Below are 20956 nucleotides of genomic sequence, written 5' to 3' on the forward strand. Positions count from 1 at the left end.
CTGTCTTGAACTTGAAGTTAAGTGAAACGCGAGAAATGAACGCACGTTTCTGGTATACTTTTTTTTCTCAGTCCAGACGTGGCTTTTTAAATCCTAATTCTGTGCTAAATAAGCTTCGAAATATTCCGTCGAAATTACCTTCTCACGGAAATCATTGTAACATTATGCAAGGTCCAGGTACAACAGGTAACATTTGAGCTTGCAATTTTAACTTTTAAAGATTAAGTATAACTTATAAGCCCTATATTTAAATTACATTATAAATTAGCACTAATAGTAATATAAACACTAGATATAATGTCACAAGCTCGAACTTACTATCTCAGTACCTGCTATAAGAATTAAAAAAAAATAATGAAAAAAGGTTATTCATATTTTAGTATAGTGTAATTTGTAAACTGATTTATAATAATTAAAATTAATAATTATTCATGGTTTAACTTATCGATAATAATTTAATATTAAAATACACAAATAAGGGTCTTATAATTTTATAGTTTGAAATTTGGTCGCTGTTTCTGGGTCTGTTCTTACAGTTTGTGTCATTCTATCCAGAGTTCTGATATATCCATTGATAAATTAAAAAAAGATCCAGTTTGTATGAGGTTTAATTGTTGAGCTGTTCATGTTGATTGCTCCACATCTTAACCCCATCACTGTCACTGCCAGACTAAGCAGAAGATTACATTGCATAAATAATAATAATAATTTTATTAACTTATATTTAATGTACTTTGGAACTATGTTAACAATATTAAATTATTTAATCACTGAGACTTTGAAAGTATTTGGAATTTCAAATTCAAATCAATATAAGAATCAAAGGGTTGGGTATGCAAATTTCTTGAATTGTCAAAATCAGTAAATCATTTAAATAGTATAATATACCAGCATGTAGTATGATTGTAAAATGGCATATACAAAAAAGCCAGTACTTTCATATAGTAAATGTATTTACACTATGTAATGACACTTGTTAAATACATTAACAGTTTGAAACTCATTAGATTAAACAAAAAAATTAACTAGAAAGATTCATTGTTGAAAATAATTTTTTTTCTGCTTTTTTCATATTTGAATTTGTTCTTAAAATTCATACATTTTTCTCTTAGAGTATGAACGAGTTATTTGTTACAAGTAGACAGGTTTACAGTTGAGACTGTAAAACTTTTAAAAACTTAAGACTTTGTGGATTAATAGAGGATTCTGTTTTGTCCATTAAGAATGAAAAAATCAAGATGATGGAAAAACCATTCAGCCAATGAGACTACACACTGTTTATAGCTAAAACAAATGATCAAAACATCAGTAAATAATTAAGTGTAGCTCTTACAAGTATACGTGTCCAAAACTTAATTCATTTTATGTATAGTCTAAAGATTACTGACATTCCACATCCTCTCGAAGCCTTTTCACCATTCAACCAATTGAGACTACGCTTATTTTTTTTTAGCTAAAACAAATGATTAAATAATTAAATGTAGCTCTTACAAGTATACCTGTCCGTAAGTTAATCTGTTTTAATTATAGCCATATATATCCACTTGTAGTATACAGTTTAAAGAGTATTCACAGTCCACATCATCTGCAGGCCATTTCACAAGTTTATAATAAAATAATGATTTTATTGAAGAATTAGCTACTAATTTTTCAGAGCTTACAGTGTAAAACTATTACCCTAGTATTATTCATGTTTCTGGTCTCCTAATTTCACAACCCAAACACTTGAATCAAATTACCTTTAATTCTTGAATACTATAGGGAAAAACATTTCCAAAATTTTAAGCTTTCTCTCTCATCTTTATTTCCTTAAACCATCTTATTTGTAAATTATTATTATTTGCTCTTTTTCACTACAGCCAAACATAGAGTAGAAGGATTTGGGGTTTTGCAAGAATCCTATAAAAATCTGTAACCCTTTTTTTTTCCATTGTATTAATATTCCTCTCTCACAAAAAGTATTTCTAGTCCATTCTAATAAAATATATAAATCTCAAATAAATAAAGAAGGAAACTATTTTTGTAAGTTGGAAGAGAAATTGGAGGCTGTTTTAAATAGTGTAGAAGTGATAGAAAAGGAGAAGGGTAAACTGGAGAAAGTGGCAGTAGGGATTAATAGAGAAAAGTGAACTTTTGTATGTGAGGGATACAGGGGATAGTGGTCTTTTAAGAGGTTGGAAGCAGTAATAATGAGGCTGGTGGTGACAGATTTAATTATAAAAAGCTGACTAGTAAAGAACAGATTTCAGCCTTTAGTTTGTGAAGATGACAAACTTGAAGATGGAAGAATAGCAAAAGGGACTGATAGGGATTGGGATGAAAAGTGTAACTTAGGATGTTATTGTTATAGGAGATTCTTTAGTACATCACATAAATAGTCTCGTGGGGTAAACAGGGAGAAAAAGAGAGATTATGCTATCCAGGGGCAGGAGTAGAGGATATAACTAACAGAGCACATAAGGGCTAATGAGATAGGGAAGGGTAGATCGAAGGAAGTAATTGTTAAGTACAAGGCATTAATAAAGGCATTCAAAGAAAAGGGTCATAGGAACTTACTTCTGTTAGAGATACCACTAAGAATTACCTGTGGGGATGAAATTATAAGCAAGTCACTAAGGCTGAACATTAGACTTAGGTTAACGTGTAAGGAAGAGCAGGTTGGACTTGTGGGGTTAATTCAATGGGAAAAGGAAACTGTATGGAATGGATTGTTTACATTTAAATAGGGTAGGGGCTAGTTTAGCTTGTTTGCAAGGGCTATTAACTGTAAAGGCAACTTGAAACTAGAATAATGAAACTAGAGTAATGAAAAAGAGATATAGAGAGGGGTATAGTGTGATAACAAGGTACAGAGTTAGTTTTAATGATAGGCTAAACTGTTATTGTAATGCTAGAAGGACAAGAAATAAAATGGTTGACTTTATAGCACTGGTCAGAATAGAGGATTTTGATGTAATGGGAATAACTGAAACCTGGTTAATTATATACATTTATGATGGAAAAAGTTTCTTTTAAATACAGGGTTATAGGTTGTTTAATAGGGATGGAGTACTAAAAAGAGAGGAGGAATGGTTTTATATGTAAAACGTGAGTACAGTCTGTTCAAGCTGAATATATCAATGCTAATAGCAATGGGGTTGAATTTATTTGGTTTCTGTTTGTGGTTATAAGGGGAGAATTTGTTACAGATCACTAGATGAAACTGGTGAAATTAATGAAAAATTCTATAGGGAGATAAAGAATTCAACTGTCAATGAGTTTATAATTATGGGAGTTTTTAATTTCAGGCAAATAGATTGGGAATTATTAAAATCAAATCATGGAGACAGGTTTTTAGAAACTGTTTAGAATGTTTATTTCAACAGTTGGTTAGGGAACCTACTAAGAACAATGCTATTTTATATTTATTCAATTATTGTTAACTTCTAATAAAGAAATGGGTGATAAAGTAGAGGTTGGGGAACATCTGGGTGCAAATGACCATTGCTCAATTAAATGTTATGTTTTCTGCACATGGAGATAAGGAATAATGAGATTTTGGTTCCAAATTTTAAAAAAAAGCAAATTTCAAAGAGATGAAACAAGAATTATGTGCTGTGAATTGGGCATCTGAATTAGTTGGAGATACTAATTGTTGGCTATACAAAACTGGTTAGTGTAGTTATTATTAATTAATTTATTTTGTGAGTTAATATTTCATGATTGTTTAATATTTTCATAACAAGAGAGTTAAAAGCAATAGTTATGACAAGTTTGGTTATGTAACTCAGTAAGAGTCATACATTGCATTTGCAATTCATTGGTGTCAAAGCTATAGAAAATTTTAGAGGCCTCAGTGATGAACATATAAATAGTGGCAACTAAACAAGCAGAGAAAAAGTAAAGTCAAGTGAAAAAGAAGTTCAGTCGGAGAAAATGTGAAGTTAATCGTCATGGGAGTGAACAACCTTAATGGTTGATATTTTAAAGTGAGATTAACAGTTTGATAGAGATAAGGAGAATAATTTGTCTTGTCAAAGGATGTTCTAAGCTAGTTAAACCCACTTGTTGGACTTTGATGAAAAGAAGACAATTATTGGAAATTCAGGATACAACTGTGGTAAACCACGAGGAAGCATAAATGAATTATTCACTCATACTATTGTGATAAAAGTAGAGAAAAATAGTTCAGCTTGTCAACTGGATTCTAAAACAATTGAATTACCCTAAATCGACTTTTTGAGAAGAATAAGAGAACTGTATAGTATTTTAGATACAACTATGATCTTCATAGTGTAAAGAATTTTTGTACATATATTTAACTTGTTTTGAATATATTATTTCAAAACAAGTGATGTGTGTACTGTCTGTTTATTGTTTGAATTTATCGCCAACAAGTCGCAGACACCTACTGTAGAAGAATCCTTAGCCCACACCCATACATACTATAAAACCCTGACACTGATCAAATGTGGGAAAATCTTAAAAATATATACTTAAATATTTAATGTAGGCATGTTATTTATAGACAAAATGGTGGCTACAATTATAGAAAAAACACATTGGCTCACGAAGGATATAAAAGATAAAATCAAAGAAAGGCATTATAAGTATAAGAAATTTAAATTGACTGCAATGATGGGAAACTTGGAAGACTATGGAAGATCAAGAAAGTTGGTCAAATGGGAAATTAGGAAATCAAAAACACTGTATGAAAAAAAGTTGGCTAGAAGTGTATAAATAAATAGTATAGGTTTCTTCAAATACATTAAGAGTGAGCAAAGTGTTACAATGAGAGTAGAATGTTTGAGGGATGATACTGGAAGTCCCATATCTGATGATTATGGGATGGCTGGGTTATTAAATACTACTTTTTTCAGTTTTTCTAATGGAGAATTAAGCAATATTCCTAAACCTGAGCAGTTACCAGATGGAAACAAGTTTCAACATGATGATCACATTAATTCTAAACTTCTTAAGAAAAAAATTGAGAAGATTAAAAATGATAAAGCACCTGGACCAAATAATATTTACCTAAGAGTTTTGAAAAAGGTTAAGGATTTGATATGTGAACCAAATGCTATTATTTTTTCAAAGTTCTTGAATAATGGTCAGGTGCCAGAAGAGTAGAACTTGGCTAATATTACTCTTCTTTTCAAGGTAGGTGATGAAAATTGTCCCAGTAATTAGATATCTGTTGGTCTTGCATCAGTGGTGGGAAAAGGATTTGAAAGTCTGTTAAAAGATGCTTTGTAAAGTCATTTAACAAAGTTTAAAATTTTTTTGGATAGCATCATTTCATTAGGGGAAGATCTTGCCATACTAAACTATTGACATTATTTGAAGAGGTTACTGCTTATGTAGATGAGTGTACAGGTGTGGATGTAGTTAGTGTACTTGGATTTTTAGAATGCATTTGACAAGGTGCTACATAAAAAGCTTGTTAAAAAGTTATCTCTGTAGATGTGGGGGATGAGTTGGTTCATTTGATAGAAAGCTAACTAGATGGAAGAAAGCAGAGGATTGTTATAAATGGAGTTCAGTCATATTGGATTAATGTTACGAGTGCCCTCCATAGGACTCAGTGTTAGAACTGTTGCTCTTTTTGATTTACATAACTGACTTAGATAAATGAATGGTCAATAGACTATATAAATTTGCTGATGACATTATAGCTTTAGGTGTTGCTAGCTGTGAGAAAGAGGCTGCTGTCTTAAAAAAGGATTTGGATTATTTGGTGAGTTGGGCAAAAAAATAGCAGATGGCTTTTAATTGTAATAAATGCAAGATAATACATGTGGGATATCACAATTTGAATTATAAGTATACTTTGATGGAAATAACCTTAACAGTGTTATGGAAGAAAAAGTTCTTGGTGTTCTGGTTTATCAGTCTTTTAAAACCATCAGTGTGTTGTTGGTTGTGGCAGGCCAAATAGGATTTTAGGTTGTATCAACAGAAATATTGAATACAAATCTAAAGAGATTATAATGTCATTGTAGAGGTCATTGGTTAGGCCACATTTTGAGTATTGTATTCAGTCTTGGACTCTTTACCATAGTAAGGACATTGAATAGTTGGAAGTGGTTCAAAGGAGTGCTGTTAGGATGATACCTGGGATACAAATGTTATTCATATGAGGAACATGTTTTCTCTTGAAGAAAAGAAGAGTTATAGTAGATCTGTTTGAGGTGTTTAAGAGTGTTAATGGAAATGATAGTGATGCATCATCTTTTTTATATTCAATGATGAGAATGGTAAATTCTGAAATGAAACCTCTTCTCACATAATATCTTTTCTCGACTTGTATTGCCCTGTATATATGTGTAATTTTCCCTCATCACTATCCTTGATTCTCCCACCTACTTTTATCTAATTTACCATGGTATAGTTGCACTATACCAGGCAAATTAGCATGCAACAACTTTCCACCAATAGGATTGCAATGCACAGTTGACTCCCTCTCTACTGTAGAGTACTAACATTACTTCTCAATTTGACATTCTAGTGTGCAGTCATGCTCAATTTTTTCTCTTCACTTATATTCTTATGGGCACTTTCAGTTAATTCTAATGTGTTTTGACAACTTTTAGTTTGTTGTCATTTATTTGCTAATTACTTGATATTTGTGGAATATTTTTCATTTTCACATAATGAGCTCTCATTTTAATGTTACTGCAACAACTTCTGTCATGGATCTGGGCCAATACTGATCCATTGCCATTTACTACTTCTGTGGCTTTGGGCTCCACACTTTCTGAGGAGGAAGTTTTTGCCATGGTGCATTGTGATTTGGAAACAATTATTGTGGTCTGCTGTATTTCTGGAACCTCAGCCATATCTCCCATTTATGGGGGAATCTGGTCCTGATTAAGAGGATTTGGACAACCTTTTCCCACTTCCAGCATTTGGTTCTCCATCCCATGCTACCCCTATGGATTTCCCTCATCCTTTGTTGGCTTCTTTGGACATGATTTCCCAGCTATGTTACCTATCGTCTCTCAACCCTGTGTCTTATGATTCCTTCTCATCCCTCCTTTATTTTGCACCATCATTGGATTACTTGGTTCCCCCTTTCCTGATATTCATGTCCATGCTGAACAGTTTATTGCCCAATTACATTTTGGTGCCAGCATGCCCTACCCCTTCATATGTCTGACTTCTATGCCTTAACTTATCATAGATCGGAATTTCTATGTTCAGATTCTCAGACCTTGGAATCACTGATTCAGGTTTGGGGTTTCAACCCTGAGATTGCAGTAAAGTTTTCCCTGGCTCAGTTTTCCTGTCTTCATTTCACCCTAACCAGTATACTCCATTATCTCTCTTCCATCCTTCTCGTTTTCAAGGTTATCTACCATTCCCCTGAGTGGTTTTCAAAGGATACACATACCCTTTTTTTTCCACATTGGTGCACTTGTCTTTTTTAGCCTTGTCGTTCATACATGACTACTTTGTTGTTGGGATCTCTTTGGCAGGGATGCACTCTTGTTTCATGTGTACTTACCTGCTTCCTATTTGCAAGACCTCTGTCTAGCCCCTTTTTTATGACAGTCTGTTTTGGAGGATCATCTTGATACTTTGGAGTTTCAGGAGGAGGTTGAACATCAACTTTCCTCCCTGGTTTCTTGTCTTTTCTGAACCTCTACTACCCATGTTCCCACATCCCATCCTCCTTCAACCTCTCCAATACTGGTGCTGCCTTCCCAGGTTCCTGCAGTGAGTTGCCATACTGCCAATCATAATTTATTTTATGCCAGTTTCATTGGTGACTATATTGTTGGTACTGGCACAGGGCATGGTTAGCCAGATTTGTTTACCTGTGGCACCTATTCACCTCAAATCTCTAGGTTCTTCAGGTCCTAACAGAAAAACAATACCTTGAAACTTCTGCCCCTTTATATTCACAACCTGTTTCCTTCTCCCCTCCATGGGATCCCATTTCATGGCACCATCTTTTGGAGGTGTATTACGATCTTTTGCATAAGGTCGCTATTGACCAAATATTCTACCTTTTATGATATTTTATTCCCAGTTATTCGTGGTTTTCAAGAAAACCTGGGGATTGGCATCCTGTCATTGGTCTATCCAACCTCAAGTGTTTCATTGTTCTCCCATGGCTCACCATAGAGTTTTTTCTTCACCCTTTATTGGTCATTCATTCTAGGCCTTTGAATGACTAAGGTAGACATTTCAGATACTTTCCTTTATATCCCCGTCTCTCCAGCATTCAGACATTACCTTTGGTTTGTTCACTGGGGTCAAGTGTTTTAGTTTTGCATTCTACCTTTTGGTTTAGCATCAGGGCCATACATCTTCTGTCGTGTGGTTAGAGTCTTTTTCCACCATCTTCACACTCAGGGTTTGTGGTTTCATCATTATATGGAGGACTGGGTCCTTTTAGGCCCATCACAACAAGCCTCTCACAATACTACCCATTTCTTCCTACAGAAGGCAGCTCATGTAGAATAGCTTGTCAAACTGGAGAAGTACCATCTCACTCCCATGTAGTATCTTATCCATTTAGGGATGTTTTATAACATGGGTCCATGCACACATGTATTGTCTTCAGTGGGTGTTGCACAATCAATGGAATCTCATTCAGGATCTCTTGGACTCTACCATCTTCTTCTACAAGTCGACTTTGTCTGGTGGCTTGACAGAGAAAACACCTTGGATGGCATTCCTTTTCCTCCTCCCTGTCCCAATTTGGACCTTTTTACATATGCTCCTCTTACAGGGTGGGAAGTGTACCTGAACTCTGAAGAGATCTCTCGTTGTTGGATGCTGGTTGAATATTCCCACCACATCAACTATTTGGAACTTTTTGAGTTCAATGGGCCTTGGATCATTTCCTACTTTTAGCACAGGGCCCATTTTGTCATGATGCATTCCAACTTTCTCAACCATGGTTTTTGATTCTGAACCTCTTTCAATCTTTCCCTCCCATAGATCCTACACTTTCCTGATCCCTTCTACATCAGCCTCAGTCTTCAGTATTTCATTCTGCCATCACCACACCCTGGCTTCATGCATGTATTTTGTTTGGTCCATTACAAGACGATATAGACTCTCTATGTGGGGAGGCTTCCATCTGTCTTGCTCAGTCTGCCCTTTAAATGTGTACCAGAGGAAATGCCACTTTTCTGTAGTTGATCTTTGTACTATGTTTTTTTCATCTTTCTGATTTCATTATGTGGCTCTTTATCAATGGTTTATCAGTTCCCACTATCATGGGCAATAGGGTAGCCTTGTCTAATACCTTTTGTTTTTCCTGCTCCCATCCTTTTTCTTCTGTTCTGCTCTTTTTGCCTGATTTGTCAGCCTTGTCTCATTTCCTTACCTAATTGGAATTTCATTGTGGTCCTTCATGCTATTACCCTTCCTTCCTTCCTTTAACCTCTGGCCACTGCTCATTGTACCACCTCTCCCTCAAGACATATTTCTTATTCTTTTTCACATGTGGTCATTTTGGTCCGATATCTTTGCTATAAACATCATTTGTATCCTTTATAGTCATACGTATATTCTCCTTTATCCTGATCAAAATTTTTCTCCAAGATATCAGTGGTGCATGAAGGAAACATCACCTTCATCCCTATTTCTCTCCCCTCCATCTCTCCTTTGTATTCCCATTCCAATCCTGATTATATTCTTTGTCCAGTGCATTGTTATGTTGCCTGCACTGGTTCCTTCCATGGATACCATTCCTGTCTTTTTATACCATGGAATATTTAATATTTCCTGTGATCTTTCTCCTACCTTCCTTACCGGATGGATTCACCAGTTTATTTGTCTTGCTTACATGTTGTTATCCAAGGATTCTAATCACATTTTCCTTGTCACCTCCTACCAAATATGTCATTATTGTGGCTGCTCACCTCCATTATCTGTTACAAGAGATTTTGCAGGCTGGTATGTGGACCACACCTCACACATTTATAGTCCACTACCTATATCATTTTGTCATCTCCTCCTCATCTGACTATCACTTGCTGCTCGTCGAAATTCTCCATACTTCATTTTGACTGTGAAACGGTAAGTTCTTCCTTTTATTTCTTTCCTTTCCAGTGGACCTTTCTGGATACTGCTCTGTATTGAGTGGTGTCTGTCAGGTATATTTAAATGTAAATATGCACCATATGGCTGCACAGGTCTATAACACTCATTAAAGAGATAGGGTGTTCCACAAGATCACTGGAGGTTGCCTTCCAAAGAGTGCTGATCTTGGTAGCTTTTGTACCAGTCCCTCCATTGTTGCAGTATGGGATTTTAGCTATCATGTGAGAATAAGTAAGGTATCATATTAGAAGTTGAACTTTTCTTACACTGAAAATGTATTTGCAATAGATACTTACCTCCTTTCACACTTCTGGTGCATGTATTATGCCTACTATTGAAGTGATGTCAGTGCTCTGCAGTATAGATGGTATTAGCTGTACTAGGAATGTGTGTCACTCCTATTGGTGGATTATTTTTGCTAGCTCACTTGCATGCTACAGTGCAGCTATACCATGGGAAATTATGTGAGGGTAGGTGAGAGAATCAAGGCTTGTGACAAGTAACAATTGTGAATAAAGAGGGCAGCACTAGTTGAGAAAAGGTATTATGTGACAGGAGGTAAATAACTATCAGAAATACATTTTCTGTGTAGGAAAATGTTAACATAAGGGGACACAAATATAAATTTTGGGCAGGGAAGAATTCATCTTCAGTCAAGACATCTTTTTTTTTTGTAACAGGGAGGTTAGCCTTTGGAATGCACTGCCTTTGGATGTGGAGGGTGCAGTTAAATTAAGGGAGTTTAATGGAAAGCTTGATAAATATCTGAATGATAAGGGTTGGTTTTAAGGGTTTTTGTTTGGGGAAGGTGGTCTAATTTACTTTAGTGAATAGGATGGCCTAGATGGGCCAATTGGTTCTGTGTTGTCCTTTAATATTATGTTATTATCCAACTTCTTATGAAACCTACAAAAATAACTAATTGTTGTATAAGTCCAATTTATTAAAATGTGAATTGAAATTCTTTTTGAAACAACTTAAATTTGATAATTTCCTACCCTTGAGTTCAAAAATAATTTAATTTACAATTCAATATATCAAACTTATAGTTATTTTCTGAGTTTCATGAAATGTTGTTAATTTAAAGAAATTCTAACAAAAATAGTTTCCCTTTTATTTTATTAATAATACTATTAAAAATTATTTAGAAAATTAAAAAAGCTGTACAACTAAACATATAATTTATTGTGTGAGTATATTACAGTCAGTTAAGCATTTTCACTTATCTATTGGCCTGTAGTTACTTTCTAAATGTGTGCTAGATAATTTATTGTGTTTTGCCATATACAAAGAAACATGCTTTAAAATTAAGTCAAAATATCAAACTGTTTGGAATTGTTAGATTTATCCTCAAAGTCAACTTAGATTTTTAAGGAAATACTTTGTTTAAATAATTATTTTAATTAAAAGACAATGTTCCTATAATGCAGCACTGTTATATAATCTATAGATTTATGTTTCAGGTGTACCATGGTTATGTGGGCTCTACAGTACATTGTTTGAGTTCAAAGATTAAAGAGCATGTGTAAATTACTCCATATAATCAATCAGCTATTCTTTGATATATTTTACAAGGCTTTGATTTTTTTCCTACTACCCAAGGTTTCAGTATTCTGAAAAGCTATACAAATTCTAAGAACCTAAGAAATGTGAATTCATAAGCTGTGTTCAGAGTACAATATCACTAATTATATTACATACATGATTATATCAATGCACACTTATTACATACAAATAACATTGCACACTTATTAAGTACAAATAACTTACATTAATAATAACATACAAGTTTTCTCTGTACATTTGGTACATATGTTTTGCGTAAGTTTAAGCTAGAGTGTATGATGCAACTTAGTAACCATGTGATATTGGACATAAAGGTGTTTATTTTTTATTGGTGTATGATGTACAGTTTGTTAGTTATTGTAAAAATTTGACACCATAGTATGCTGAGCTGCAGTATACAAGTTTTCATTAGTATTTTCTTATTAGTACAGCTTCTACAGGTGTTACCATTGTAGGTTTAAATCTACCAGTGCCTGAGCTTAAGGTGTAAAACGAGTTAACTTACGTACAGTACGTGTATCCAGTATAATGATTGTCTTCCTTACTCTTTAACATGTGAATATCACTTGTCCATTGTTCATGGATTTTCATTTGTAAGTTGTCTTTGTGTGTTAGTAAACAGTTCTTTGGAATAAATTATGTATTTATTGAGCTATTTGAGGCTATTGTGGATGATCTAGTCATGTTACAGAACAAGATCATAAACTTTAAAAATAATTTAGTAAAATATAATATTCACCAATAGTAAATCTTGCCTCATTAATCAGTTATATATTTTCAAGGACATTACTGGAAAAAGGAAATGCAGTGGACTTAATGCACTCAAATTTTCAAAAAACATTTGATGAGTTGCTGTGTAGAAGATTAGCTATGAAAATCACATTGATAGGTGTTTAGGAGAGACTGACTAGTTAATTGAATTGTAGGGTAATTGGATGGGATAAAGCAAAAAGTTATTAATGGAGTTCAGTTCAACTGGATCCTAGTTAGTAATGGAGTACCTCAAAGATACAAAGCTTGGATCTTTACTTTTTCTTAATTTTGTTAATGATATTGATAAGAGGCATAATTAGTAAGTTAGTAAAGTTTGCTGATGACATTAAACTCTTGGGTATTTCCAGCTGTACTGAGGATGTTGAGGTATTACAGGACTTAGATTAGTTGGCAAGTTGGAAAAATATTTGGCAAATGACCTTTAATTACAGTAAGTGGAAGGTGATGCATTTGGATTAACATAATTTGGATTACTTGTATAATATAGATGGGAATTCACTCAATAACACATATGTAAAAAAGGATCCTGCATAAGACAATCAAGCCATTGAAGCAGTGCTCTGTTTGCTAGTACTAAAGTTAACAGAATTTTAAGGCATATTTATGGACATATTGATTACAAGACAAAACAGATAATTATCTATTTTAATCACTAGTTAGGCGTCACTCACAATACTGTTTAGTTTTAGTCTCATTATCTTTCTGAGGGCTACTACTTCCAGGGATGGAAGAAATTATCATAGAGAGATAAGTTACAATTGTTTAACTTATTTACTCTTGAGAAAATAATAATAAGAGATGATCTTATTGAAGTTTACAAGACTGTTCAGGGAATTTGATAGGATAAATGTCTATGGATTCTTCGTGTTATTTTCTGAGGATTATAGGATGGGAGGATACCAGCTTAAGATTTTTGAAAAGACAGGCTAGGCTTTAGTTAAGAAAGTTTTATTTTTATAACATGGTAATTGATTTATGGAAGAACATGAACCATTGTCACGGTCAGCACCTTGCAAAAGAGGGGAATCAGTGATTTCTTGAAAAGTAAGTGGTGTGTTTATCCTTTTTTACTTTTTTTAAGGGTGGATGTGCAAGGACAGTCTTGAAGGTTATGTTAACATATGAAATGGTTAGAGTACTAATAGTATTTCCATCTTATGTAACGCTACACAGACATGACAACCTTTTTCGAGAACCTATCTTTGATTAAAATAACTTGAAACACCTATTTAGGGATGAAAATTGTTAAATACACATATATTAAATGGTTTTTGCAGTTATACACAATTTTTGTGATAGATGGAGTGTGGAAAAACAAAGCATTACTAAACACATTTGAGATTACAAATCTCTAGTTATGTATGTTTTATAAGTACTAGAAATATTCTAGCCAAAGTTTATTTAGACACACAGTGATGTTAATAAAAAGGAATTTGGTGTATGATTGGTGAACAAAGTTCAAAGCCTAAGTGTTTAATTTTGATGAAAAGTGCAAACAGAATGCTGGCATTTGGTTATAGAAATTTCAAATTCTGACACAGTACGTTACCTCTTCTCACAGATATAGCTATTCTTGTTCTTTGCTGCTCTCTATATGAAAATATTTTTTTTTGCATGCCACAAGCCTTAAACTCTCATGCACCCCATGACCAATTAGGGTTAACTGTATCTTGCATGTTATCATCATGCGACAACCCTTTATCAATAGGTGTGCACCACAGCCTCCTGACTGTCCCATGTCCAATTTTCCTGCCTTCTTCATTCCACTTATCTTTCATGACTTATAGATGGCTCTTTTTCTCCATCAGTTTATTTTTGGAGATATTCCTGAGTTTTTGGAATTATGTATGGAATCTATGAGGCAACATTCAACCCTTTCTTCATTGGTTGCTTGTTTGTCTCATTCTGATCCATTCCCTTTCCCATAACCATTTTTCTTCCTATACACTCCCATCCTTTACCAGTTCCACTAGAGGTTTAACACTTTGCCATGTTTTTCAACATCAGATTCTTCATCGCCAACAGTTATGATGACTATCAGGTGGTTTGTGGACCAGTGGGAGCACATTTGGCCAAATTTGTACCCCTGGGGCAGGAATTCACTACCAGCCCTTGGGTGATCCAAGTTTTGTCAGAAGGACTTTTCATTCATTTCCTTTCCCTGCCCTCATGTCTCCTGTACTGATATTCTTCCCATTACCTCGAAATCCTGCTACCAATCAGTGTCTATTTGAGGCTATGCAGACTTTTCTATCACAGAGAACTATCTAGCCTGTCAGCCAGCCTTTTCCAGGTTTTTACTCCAGGCTTTTTGTCATTCCCAAGAAAACTGGAGACTAGTGTCCTGTGATCGATCTGTCCTGCCTCAACCAATTTTTGAAACTTCCCTTGCTTTATCATGGAGTCCTTTTTCACACTGAAGTGGGCTTTTCTCCAGGACTGTGGATGACCAAGGTAAATGTCTTGAATGCTTATCTCCATAAGTCTTGATGCTGTCTTCAGTTTATCCACTATGGGGTTGTGTATGAGTTTCTTGCCTTACCTTTTGAACTTATTTTGGCACTGTATGTCATTTGTTGGGTAGTCAAAGCCTTTGCCTGACTTCTGCATACTCGAAAGTTGTGTTTCCATCACTGCATGGACAACTGGCTCCTGTTAGCTCATTCTGAACTTGAGTCTTCCCAACACACACACATCTGCTAGTGACAGAAGCAGCTCATGTTGGTTGGATTCTCAGGTTGGAGAAGCCTTTCCTTTTGCCTACCCAATATCTTATCCACTTGGGTGGATTTTTAAACTCCCAACTCAGTCAGGCCCAACCTTTTCCACTTTGTCTCCATTTAATGGAGGTTTTATTTCACCATGCCCTTGCTTCTTCCTCTCTTTCTACATGCAAGGTTATGTTGCTTTCAGAGACTTTGGCTTCTATGGAAACCCATATCCTTTTGGGTCAAGCACATATGTGTTCTCTTCAGTGGACTCTGTATGACCAATGGAATCTTGCTCCAGATCCCTTAGACTCCCTAATTACTTTTTCTCTTTCCCTTATACATGATCTGCATTGGTGGTTGAACAAGGATGACACAAGAAAGGGAGTACTGCTTCCTCCACCATGTCAGGATTTGCAGCTGTTTACAGATGCTTTTCTCCATGGTTGGGGGCATGGGTCAATCAACAGGAGGCTTCTGGACAATGGTCTCTGATAGAAAAGTCTTCTGGCAATACGACATGCTTTGGATAATTGTCTTCCTATTGTACAAAACTGACTCATTATAATCCATTCAGACAATTCTATGGTTATGATTTATATCAATCACCAAGGGTGGCACCCATTCCTGTTCCCTTTGTGGTCAAATGTTAGAACTCCTTTATTGGGCCCACACACTGCACATTCGTTTACTTGCATTTCATGTTCCAGGTGCTTTCAACCTCATGGTGAATTGCCTTTCCAGACCCAACAAGGTTTATCCCATGAAGTGGTTTCATGACCTTTGGATTGTCAGGTGGCTATGCAATTGGTGGGGTACTCCTCATCTGGATGCTTTTGACACTTTTGTCAATACCAAGTTACTTTTTTTATGGTCTCCAGTTTCTCATCCTCAGACCCTGGCTGTATATGCTTTGAGTCAGAACTGGACCAACTGGTACTTTTATGTTTACCCTCACATGTGACTCCTTCCCAGGCTATTTCAGTCATTCATGCCTCTCTGTATCAGGTCCTACTGGTTGCTCCTTACTGGCTGTTGCAACCTTGGCTACACCTCTGTTGTCTCCTCCTCTCACTCCATCTATACTCCGTCAATCTCAGTCATTGGTCCTTCATCCTACCTATCACACCCTCCAACTTCACGCCTGGCATTTATCAGATCTCTGGCAAGGTGTTTAGGATTGTCTAAGCATGTCACCTCCCTTTTAGCTCAGATTGTTTGCCCTTCCTCTCTTGTTTTTTATCAAAGTAAATGGAACATCTTCTGCCATTGGTCTTTGAGTTGGTTTTTTTTCCCTTCTCAGCCCATGGTTCCTAATATTATGGATCTCCTCAATTGGCTTTTTGGTCATGGGGTATAGTTGATCTGATATCTTTGCCATTGACATTTCACATACTTTGTTCCATTTCACATAAGTTCTCCTTTATCCAGCTCAATCTTTCCTACCCAAAATTTCAGTGGCTTGTGAGGAACATTCTTCCTTTTCAATGATTTCACTTCCAACCATTTTACATGTTTATTCTCAGTCTGATCTGGAGAGACTTTTTTTTCTCCCATACATGCTCTTCATTGCTACATTGCCAACATGGCCTCCTTCCTTAGTTCCTATTTCTGCCTTTTCATTTCCTGGCAACAGTCCTCTGTATGTGACCTTTCTCTTTCTACCCTTACAAGTTGGGTTTGACAACTGATTCATTTGGCATATTCCTCCTTGTCTCCTTCTTCCCAAAATCTGTTCCAGGTCTAGTCATATCAGATCAGGTACCTTACCTTTTTCCTGGCATCTCACCTGTGTTGTACATTTGGGGAAATTTTTCAGTCAGGCATGTGGACTACACCACATATGTTCATCTCCAACTTCCCGTCGGCTGTCACCTGTCACCATCCTTCAAACTTAGGTGTGGCTGTAACTTCGTAAGTTATCCTTTCTGTATATTTTTCTTTCATACAGTGGCATGTCTCATTTAGATTTAGGATCCTCCTCAGTGGCGAGCATTGCCTGTCCAGATATGCTATCTATTTCTCACACCAATACAGTACAGCCAATATGTAAACCCATAGCCAATAATGCACATTGCTGAGATGGGGTGTTCCACAGGATTGCTAGTAGGTTTTCCTCATGATATATTTGCTTCATAAACGAACTGTACTAACCCATGGACTTAGATGGGTAAAGCTGAAGGGAATAGCTGCCCATCCTTGCCATCTCTTCAATTGAATAAATCAAGGGCACTCTGCTTTTCAAAATAAGGTTTTTATGGTCACCTGTTGTCTTTGGTGTTGGCATTCCTCCAAACTTTCCACTGCATTTTGTTCCACCCTTGTTCTTCTAATCAAGTATGGGGTTCCTTGTCACTTTCCAGTTCTGAAACATTGGGGTGGAGGACCATGAAGGAGTCCTCTTGAATGTGATCTCTTCCTTTCAGTAGAGAGTAGGGTGGTTGTGTTCAGTTGGTGTTGATGCCATTTGATCTTCCAATCATGTGCTCCACCTCTGTGTGGTGGGTCCTTGAGGTTGATGTTGCACTCAGCTTCTTTGTAGGTCTATCCTGAGGGTGAGGTTGTATTTCCTTTCTAGAGGCAATCCACTTCTGTGCAGTGGGACCCAGAGGTTGGCATTACACTCCAACTTCTGTGTGGTCCTATCTAGGGGATGATGATGTGCATATTTCACAAAAAGACATTCCGCTTCTGTGCAGTGGGTCCTGGAGGTTTTTGTTACACCCAGCTTCTGTATGGTTCTACCTGGAGGGTGAGATTATACATCTTTTACAGTAGTGATCCATTTCTGTACAATGGGACCCAGAGATTGATGTTGCACTCCAGCTTTTGTGCAGTCCTATCTAGAGGATGATGTAGATTTCGAGTAACTCTGTCACATTGCAGTTCACCCCTCCGATTGGGGATCTTTGTCCTACCATTACCTGGATGTCGGTTCCCAGTGAGTGGTTTTGCATTAGAGTTGGACAAATCAACATAAATCCTCACACATATTGGTTGTGTTTTCCTCATCATAACTCAGTTTAGTACTTTTGCCTCATCATCTCCACCTCTGTGCAGTGGATCATCGAGGTTGATTGTGCCTGCACATGCACTCTAGTTTCTGTGCAGTACTATCTTGAGGATCATACTGTTTGGGGGAAGGTTCTCTCCTTCGTACTCCACCTCAGAAAGTTTTCACTACCTGAGGCAGATGTTGGCAATGGGGTCACTCTCATTGAGTTGGTGTGGACCTTGGGTTGGAAGTTGTGTTCCTGATGCTGCTTGGTTTTGGACTGGAGTTGACTAGCCACATATGACCCATTGCACCCTGACCACTCTACACCTTGGGGCATCCATTTAGCTTTCCCCACATTCCTGTTTGTAGATGGTTCTTCTACAGTATTTCTTCACTGAGATTGAGATTCTGGTATATTGTGGTTCGGGTTCAAATCCACCCAGTTTTTCTCTCTTTTTTGGTTTTGCTCCTTCTACTTTTTGCCAGTGTATGTGACGTATATTTCCACACTGGGTGCAAAAGTGGTGTGGTCTCCAATGTGTGTTCCTCTCCTAACTGGGATTAGACTTCATGGGTGTTTTTCGATGCTTTTGAAGGATACTTCTTTTTATCCTTCGCACCAGTCCCTTTTGTCAATTTAATGTTGGATTCTAGTTATACATAGGAGGAGAGGTAAAGTACCATGATGGAAGTTATTATTTTCCTATACTGAACATATATTTCCAATAGGTACTTACCTCCCTTCCTCCCCACTAAAAACTGGTGCTTCCTTTTCTGGCTAATTTTGAAGTGATAGTTTGGTAGAATCAAATAAAGGGAATAACATGCATCAGGAGGGTGTGTCGCACGCTTGTTGGTTGTCACATGATGATTTACCTGTGAAATGCAGTGAACCACATTGGTATGTGGGAATTCTCAATGCTTGTGTCATTCGAAAAAATATTTGCATATAGAGGACAGCACTGAACGAGAATAGCTATACATGTGAGAGGAGGTAAGTACCTATCAGAAATATATTTTCAGTATAGGAAAATAATAACTTTAGGCTAAAGAATAATATTGTAGCTTTCTATAAGACTATGCTGAGGTCTTGTTTTGAGCACATGTACTGTGTGCAGTTTTGATTCCCTAACTATAGGAAGGATATCAACATGCTGGAGAGGGTTCAGAAAAGAATTACTGCAATGATATTTGCCTGAGTTAAAGTAGTTAAGACTTAAAAATTCACATCTGTTCTCTATAAATTTCTTTTGGTAGTGGTGGTGTTGAAAATTGTTTGGGACTTTGATAATTTGCTGTGGTCTATTTTAGTGGATAAAATGAAATATTTGGAAATTCGTATCTATATATTATGAGTAGTAATTATATGGTCTGGAACCCTAGACTCAGTCTTACATTGTTCTTTAGCAAAGAAATGTTTCAGTTATAGAGTAGTGGAATAATAAATTATAGTACACCAAAGGGCTTTTTTGTTACATATTTCCTACAAACAGAAAACTAATCAATAAATCCTGTCTTTATACCTCAAAATGTTCACTAATTTCTTTCATAAACTACTGTAAAGTTGGAACTCCTACCACTCTGGATGGTAATTTGTTCCACAGATTTGCCACACCAATGAAGAAATAAATTGTACTGTTAGTTGGAATTCTTTCAGATATTCATTGGTTAAGTACATTTATGAAATGGACTATATTTACTGTACTTTTCATCTTGCTGCTCTAACTGGTTGTTTTGATAAGTGGAGGGATAATTGGCTGATATTGCTGAGAAAGCAAGTTTTCCTTAATGCAGATTGATCTGGATAGTCTTAGTGAGTGGGAAGGAACTATAAGTTCTAGTTACAATAATGAAAAGTGTAGAGTGTTGCACATGGAGCATTGATTTTATGAATGAACTTAGTTTTCTTGTTAGAGAAACTTAAGTTTTCTGAAGTAAGAGAATGAAAAGCAAGGTGAGAGAAGGAAATCCAACTCTTTGAAGTCACAATCTCTCATCTGTGAAAAAAGAATCCAACTTTGATACAACTTTTCATATTCCTATATCCAACAAAATTTAAAATAGTTCAAATCAGTTCTTTTTCAACCATAATTTTAAGAAAGATATTTATGCATAAGAAAAGGCATGTATGAAAAGTTATTAGAATGATAGTCTTTTAAAGAAGTTAGTGCTATGAAGAAAGGCATGTTAACTTGTTTTTACTGGAGCATAGAAAACTGCATAAGTGATTTGTGTTTAAAAAACAGGAGTTTAAATGACTAGGTATGTTATAATTTTAGAATAAAGAAGCTGAAAGTACAGATTTGGCTAATAGTATAAGTTTAGGAAGTTCAAATCTGGATGGTTTTTTGTTAAATTACCATTATGTTAGAGCTATTACTGTATGAAGTGATTTGTCTAATGGCATATATGTGTGTGTTGTTAATTTGAATTTATCTTATCTTTAAGTGGTTTAGTATTAGGTCGTCAAGAGAGTAATGTCGCATTTTGGAATGCTTTCATTATCCCCCCCCAAAAATGTATTTCGGGTATAATAGTTAAATGAACCACCTAAACATTACATTAGTGTAGCCTATATAATGTGTAAAGTTTAGTATACTCTAATCCTTTATAGTGATGCAACACAATGAGATGCACATTTGGCATGTACTGCTGTTTGAATACAAGAAGGGAAACAATGCCTGTATAGCCACAAAGAATATCAAAGAAGTTTATGGAAATGTTTTGAACTTTTTGTAAGTGCCAACGATGGTTCAGCAAATTTTGTACAGGTGACTTTAGCCTTAAAAACTGTGATGACAGGGGACGACATGTTGGAATTGATATTGATGCTCTGAAGATGCTTGTTGTGTTCTAACCCAAGGTCAAC

General features: G+C 35.8%; 1 protein-coding gene across 4 annotated transcripts in view; it reads left to right on the plus strand.

Annotated features, from left to right (window-relative positions):
• The first annotated feature begins 6 nt into the window (after nucleotides 1–6).
• Nucleotides 7–20956, plus strand: part of LOC106462270 (phosphonoacetaldehyde hydrolase-like) — a 57374-nt gene continuing 36424 nt past the window's right edge. For 3 of the 4 annotated variants that reach the window (XR_002611191.1, XM_013922170.2, XM_022389469.1), the window contains exon 1: nucleotides 7–186. Coding sequence is in view for 3 of the 4 variants with exons in the window: in XM_013922170.2 (XP_013777624.2) it covers nucleotides 36–186 (151 nt within the window). In the remaining variant the exon portion in view is untranslated. The remainder of the gene's footprint in view (nucleotides 187–20956) is intronic. The other variant, XM_022389467.1, reaches the window with a different exon arrangement.

This window comes from Limulus polyphemus, unplaced genomic scaffold (assembly GCF_000517525.1).
Source record: "Limulus polyphemus unplaced genomic scaffold, Limulus_polyphemus-2.1.2 Scaffold1129, whole genome shotgun sequence".
Lineage (NCBI taxonomy): Eukaryota > Metazoa > Arthropoda > Merostomata > Xiphosura > Limulidae > Limulus > Limulus polyphemus.